At 42.0% G+C, this 6,853-nt stretch overlaps 1 protein-coding gene across 8 annotated transcripts in view; it reads left to right on the plus strand.

The window, feature by feature from the left end:
• Nucleotides 1-6,853, plus strand: part of LOC116395604 (probable phospholipid-transporting ATPase IH) — a 31,241-nt gene that overhangs the window by 3,941 nt on the left and 20,447 nt on the right. For all 8 annotated transcript variants that reach the window (XM_031869610.1, XM_031869611.1, XM_031869615.1 and 5 more), the window contains exons 2-4: nt 4,451-4,573; nt 4,833-4,922; nt 6,243-6,323. In XM_031869610.1, coding sequence (XP_031725470.1) covers nt 4,451-4,573; nt 4,833-4,922; nt 6,243-6,323 — 294 coding nt within the window. The remainder of the gene's footprint in view (nt 1-4,450; nt 4,574-4,832; nt 4,923-6,242; nt 6,324-6,853) is intronic.

The following is a 6,853-nucleotide window of genomic DNA, read 5'->3' on the forward strand; positions in this document are numbered from 1 at the left end:
TTGTCCACAGAGAAACACACAAAGAGAAGTCCTAATTAAACCAAATAAAAGCACAGAAAAGATCTCGAGTATATTGTCTGGAACAATAATACTTCACATTTGTGGTCAAATCCAATTCCACAGCTTTAGTACATGAGAAAATGCCACACATTTGATCTCCATTCTGTACTTAACGTGCGGTCCTTTGCAGACGTAGCGTGCCGTCTGTTGCTGCATACTGTGTTGCTATGGTGATTAATGGTAACCTCTTTCCTCTTCAGCTGATCAAGGTCTCACGGATCCTTTTATCTTTGCACAAAGCTACGGCAAACTTCACAGCTTCTATTAGTGAGAATATTGAAATCATTAGATATTCGTATACCCGAAATTTACCCAGGAAATGTGTTCTTGGTAGCTGTCCTACTGTCTCATTTGAATGTAGCGTTGGTGTAAAATAAATGCTATAAAACTTTGAGTTCTCCAGCTGCACCAGCTATTGGTAACACCGTACTTAAGCTAACGCTAGTGATTTATACTAGTGATTTATTAAGAAGCGTGTCAGCTAGTAAAGACTTTAGGAATGTGTAAATGATAAACGTTAAGTTTAAATATGTTTCAGAGTTGGTAGTATTCATGGCTGTTTAGAGTTAGTGGGGAAGAAACGATTATGCTAAAGTAATTGAGCTAGTCATTTAGCCTGACGTTATTAGCATAATGTTTTGCTGTTTAAAGCACATTTGCATTATTTTTCTAACATATTATTTAAAATCTTTTCAGTTTATGACATTATCAAACAGCAGTGTATTAAGTCTCAGGTCAGATATTTCTATAATATATATTTTACTTTCTAATCTAAACGGGTTATACATCAGTGAGCTAACATGAGCTTGCCCAGTTAGCTGCATTCAAGTTACAATTGGGAGTTAGTAAGTTTAAATATGTATTACTAGCTAACTTTAGGAACTAGTCTGTGTGCTGTAACCCATTTCAATTTAGTGATGTTATTTTTATGCCTTCACATTTTTCCAATGCCCTCAAGGAAAAAATATATTTTTTATTATTTTCCCATAACATTGACTGTTGAATTGACAATCTGTGGGCTAAAATTGTACCACGTCCTTCTTGTGTGTGTGTGTGTGTGTGTTGTGTCCTCATGGTTTGTATGTTTCTACATCCTCTGTCCAGTGAGCATGAGCAGTTCATTATGGAAGAGCTCAATCAGAGAAACTTGATCCGTGAGTTAATGAGCGATACTGGCTCAACAGGTCGTGTGCCTCTGCAGACAGACGATGGAGGAGGGATGATACCCGACCATTTAATCAGGCCAGTTAATGGTGTATACCTTTTATTACACCTCTGCCGTAGAAAGAAGCTACATCATGGGGATGGATCATGGCACCGCCAGGGTCAGGGTTTTGCACATCAATAGTCCTGTAAAGTGCTATAAGCCGGTGTTAAAAGGCAGAACTAGAGAGGCTTCCTGGGCTTTTTAAAGCAGCGTTTATTTCACACCTTGGCAGACACACTTCTGTTCTCTTAATGTTGAATCCAGAGTTTAAACAGTTCAAAACCATACCCGCCCAAGAGGGCGCACCACTTAGAAACATAAAAGGAGAAGATGCAGTGGTGGGAGTTCAAATCCATCTCGTCATCGCTGGTGATTGATGGTGATGTAAGACCGGCGTCTCTGCTTGGACGCGGTTTTATGTGGTTAATAAAGACAAAGCCTCCATGTCCCGCATCCAACCAGCCGGCCACTTTGTGTGATGGAGCAGCAGAGTGAAGAGGGAACAGTGGACTGGAGGTTGACACAGATCAGCGATGATTAATGATCAGATAACTACAAACCACAATGCAATCTCTCTGTGTCTTTCTCCGTCCACCGTCACACTGTGACACGCGCTGCCGTGAGATGGAGGGAACAAAAAGGGTGCGGATAGAAATATGACAGCGCGAGACAGTGGATTTAGGAGGAAAATGTTATGACAGAAGTAGAAGTGGAACATAGTGGATGTGCTGTATCATAATCATGATTTTAATAAGGATCATCACTGTGCCATTATTGTTTACATTATGTTTATTTGCACACTTTCCCACTTTTGTGTTGCAACTGCTCCACAACAACTTCCCTCGGGATGAGGACCGTTTGTCTTTATAAAATATCTGCTTCAGCTTCTCATACGTCAGGATTTCTGTTTTGTCATTTTGAATTGCATGGCTTTGGTTTGGGACTGTTGGTTAGATGAAAGGCTTCACCGTGGACACCAGGGCCTTCTTTATTTTTCGCCCAATGTCAGCTGGGATCGGCTCCAGCCCAAATGATAAGGGGTTATACGGATGGATGGATTGATGGATGGGCCTTCTTTATTGAAACTCTGCACACAAAAACCAAAAACATATACACAAAATACAAAACATCACGCAAAAGCAAACACTTAATTAAAAAAAATGGTATTTTTGGTTTGGTTAGTTACCAATCTACCAAAATGACCAGTGCTACATCATCTGGTCAACAGCTCAACAATTACAGCTTCTATGTTTCTTTTTCCTCGTCAGCCTCCAACCTCTCAACCTGTTCCTCAGTCTTTTCCTCCCGTCCTTGTTGCCTTTCTCGCTGTGACTGTTGTCAGTTCATTCTTTTGTCCTCCTCGGCCCTCCTGCTCCTGCTGCTATAGCTCCACTTCAATTTGCAACTCTTTTTTTCCACCTCACTTTTCATCTCACTGTGTCTCTCTGGGTCACGGTGCCCCCCCCCTCCTCCCTCTCCCCTAATGTTTTGGAGGGGCCTCAAGTCGGCTGACGCTGTTGGCTCCGTGTCTATTTTCATCCCACTGCCAAGCACCTGTTGATCACTGTGGATGAGTTTAGATCCGTGACTGTGAGTTTTTTCAGCTGTTGTGACGCAGATTCGTTAATTGCAGATTTCACCAGGAAAAGGGAAATTATCCCTCATGTGATTTTGTGTCCAGACTAAATGATGTAAGTTTATAGCAGTACTTTTTTTTTTTTAAAGTTATGGATTTGAACCTACAAGGTTGCGGAGCAGACACGTGGACTCTGAACAATAAAAGATTTTGTCACTGGCAGTGATGAGCTACTTCTCTGCCAAAATGTTGAGGACATTTTAAGCAGTGAAGCGCTGCTTCCACTGAAGTGCTTGTTCCAGAACTTTTCGCTAATGGTCAACACTTCTGCTTTGAGCTGTGTCAGGCAGGCTGCTGTCCAAAGGCTACGCTCACACCGCCTGCTCGGGCCAGCGCACCAGGAGCCGTGTAGGAAGCCAGATGGAAACAAATAGCTGAATGCCGAGGTCCCTCGACTTTAGTTTTTTTGTTTCTTTATTCTTTCTACAATAGTGTTGTGACGAAGGACACCTTGACAAAAAAAATATGTGCTGAGCTAAACTCCCAGAATGCACTGCGTTAGCCCCCTGGGACCTACTTAGATCGGAACATAAATGAGAGATGAACTGAGTTGGAGGTGTGCGTACGCACGATCCAATGTGCTGTCATTATTTCGTATCGCAGCGTCAGTCTCTGAGTGAAACCAACAGTGCTGTTCTGTGTAGACGAGTAATGGAAGCATGGAGCAGACTGCAGAGAGGTGCTGCAGGAAGAAGTGGAAAGATAAATGATAAAACCACACTTGTGTGTGAGCCGATACCACGGACACACATCAACGAACATACACTCATCCTTCAGTCTGGCCTGTGAGTCTTGTGTAACGTTCTGTTTCTTGACGGTTTAATCCAGGACAGTTAGGCAGACTCCTTCATAATTCAGCTATAATTCATTTGATCTTTATGTGGATGATGTTTTTGCATTTAATCTGTTTATCGCCACAACAATAATGATCCATATTCATCTCAGTTTCCCCTTGTGACTTTGTCAAAGTGCTTGTTTTGTTCGACCAATAGTCAAAAAACCCATTTTACAATGAAATAAAATAAAGAAAAGCAGCAAATCATTTTTATTTCAGAAGCTTAAACGATTGAATCTTAAGCAGTTTTGCCTGATAAATGATCATCATACTTGTCAAACTACTTGATGATTCATTTTCTAATCAATTGAGTCTAATTATTTCATCATTAGTTAGTGCTGAAACAAAAGACAAAATTATATATTCAGTAAAAATTGGCATTTGTTGCTTAAAAGAAGCATCATTATGTAAAGAATTTAATTCTATGCTATAGATGTACACATTTGTCTTGCACTGTGCATTTAGTGAAAGCATGTTTGTAAAGAGATTTGATTGTAAGGTGTTTGTGAGGGCGGCTGACAAAGTGTTATAAGTGTAATATTCCACAATGATAGTAAATAGTAAATGTGTTGTAAGTGAACACATTACCGATGCTGAACAGTGTGATTTAACCCTGTTTTTCTCTCTCCTCCTGTTTTGCCATTTATAACTCTACATATCTCTCTCTCTCTCTCTCTCTCTCTCTCTCTCTCTCTCTCTCTCTCTGCATCAGTGTGTGGGGGAGGAGATCTGGGTGGACAGTCGGACTGTGTACATCGGTCATAAAGAACCTCCTCCGGGGGCTGAGCCCTACATCCCTCAGCGTTACCCCGACAACCGCATCGTCTCCTCCAAGGTGAGCGAGCCGCAGCCCCTGAGTCAGAGCCATGACACCGTTCATCATCCTCCCCTGCTTTTGTTTTCGTCTTTAGACAACCATGTAATCTCTTTTGTGGCCATGTTTCTTTTTTAAGGATGACACATTTCACTTTGCGTGCATTCGTCAAACCCTGCGTCACCACTTCTCTCGCCGGAGGGAGCGGACGACAATGTGTTTTCCCTTTCTGTTATTGTAATGTGCGTGATAGTAATTCTGCTGTCGCTTTGTCCCACAGTATACCTCCTGGAACTTCATTCCCAAGAATTTGTTTGAGCAGTTCAGAAGAATCGCTAACTTCTACTTCTTGGTCATATTTCTGGTCCAGGTGAGATTTTCATGAAAACCATAAGCAGCGGCCATTCTTATAATCTGAAAACACAACAGTGAAGCTCCAAGGAAATACTCTGCCAACTCTATTTGTCATTTGTTAAAACTAGCGTTTTCTAAAAATGATTACCTACACCTGCCTAATTGGCTTCACATCATATAAAACTAAGTAGTGTAGATTATTGCTTCTCATTTTCCAAGAACATCTTAATTCTTCTTCTTCAGTATTTTGTAGAAGATTTGTAATGTATGTGGTGCAAATCTGCAAACATGAGGGTTATTCAGAGTTCGCTGGTGCAGAGTGTCCTGCTTGTTATTAGATCTGTGGAACCAGAAAAGTGTGTGAAGACATTTCAACACCGCAGATAATTTGGCAAAGTTTGCTCGACTTTACTTGGAACGTCGATGTCTCTACCGAAATTCATGGCAGTTCATCCAACGGTTGTTGCCACGTTTCAAACGTCAGTAAGTTTACTTTGCTAACTTTTCTTATAGTTTCTGAATTAAAATGCGTAAACCTTGGGGAAAACAGTAGAAAATGTCTTAATTATGATCTTGTAGGTTACATTTTCAGGTCCTCATAGGCTTAAACTAACTCAGGTTGGTAAAAGGTGCTGGTTCTTAAAGCCATCGTTTGCACTGGCCGATCAAATGAGTGCTAATAGCAGTTCAGACCCTGCTCTCATTGTTCCCTGATTTCAAAATAAATGCAGTTATCCAAGATTAACAGTTAAGTCCTGCACTTGTGTTTGAGGTTACCTGGATGAGGATTACCAACACCATTTGAATTTGCTTACACCATATTATCCTGAAATAGTGAGTGCTGTGCTGCTCAGTGTCTGTCCGTCTAAATCGGAGAGAAGCAGCTTTTTCCTTGAGCTACTAAACTGCAGCAAATGTTGAATAAACATCCAAGGACAAATTCATCATAGAGGAGGAGGATACAGCTACTTCTTTACCAGCACCGCCTCAGCTGAGGTCTTAGCGTGCTGTGTGTTCTATCAGTAGCATGTGAAATACTGCACCCTCTTAATGGGACAAACGGGGCATGGCAATGTTTGTACTCCTCTGGGTCATATGCATAGGTACTGTCTCTAAAAAATAGGAAAGGAAACACAAGTGAACTATCCTAGAATGGAGTGCAGATGGAGGAAATCAAACATGATTTGATGACTTGGATACTTTAAAGGTGCCAGATTGGTGCTTGATTCCTTATTACAGAAGCGTTTCCCTGCTGCACTTCCTTACTCAGCATCCTCTCCCTTCTCCTTTCTGTTGTCCCCCCTTCAAACTCCTCCTCTCTTCCTCTCTCTTGCAGCTTATCATCGACACCCCCACGAGCCCAGTCACCAGCGGCCTGCCCCTCTTCTTCGTTATCACTGTCACCGCAATAAAACAGGTAGGAAACACACAAACATGCACGCATTTCCAGGGAAATAGTGTCAGCAACGATCCCTGCTCACACACACACCAACCCCCGGCCTCAAATACACACTCGCACACACACACACACACACACACTCTCTCTCTGCTCTATTATCTGAATATACACATTCCTCTCCCAGCGAAAGGACATGCCATTGAATATGTCTGGTGATGTGAGAAATATGATAATGAATGGTCTTCTCTGTTAATCACTCTAACTGAAGATCCCATGCCCCTGGGAGATGCATCCTCTCTACCGCGTCCCGGTGCTGAGGGATGAGGGTACTATCAGTGATAGATAGAGCCGTTCTGCCTTAGGAAGCCTGAGCTTTGCCGGGCCATAAATCTAAAACATGAAGTTTTGGCTAGCGATCCAGGAAACAGGTCACTAAGCTCAGGGAGCACAATGCTAATTAATTACAGTGTATGACTTTCACCTCTCCCCCGCCGTCTCATACTATGCTCTGGCCCCGATTCTTTCTGCACAATAATCTATACCCCCCC

Source organism: Anarrhichthys ocellatus, unplaced genomic scaffold (assembly GCF_004355925.1).
Source record: "Anarrhichthys ocellatus isolate YVR2014 unplaced genomic scaffold, GSC_Weel_1.0 scaffold47, whole genome shotgun sequence".
NCBI lineage: Eukaryota > Metazoa > Chordata > Actinopteri > Perciformes > Anarhichadidae > Anarrhichthys > Anarrhichthys ocellatus.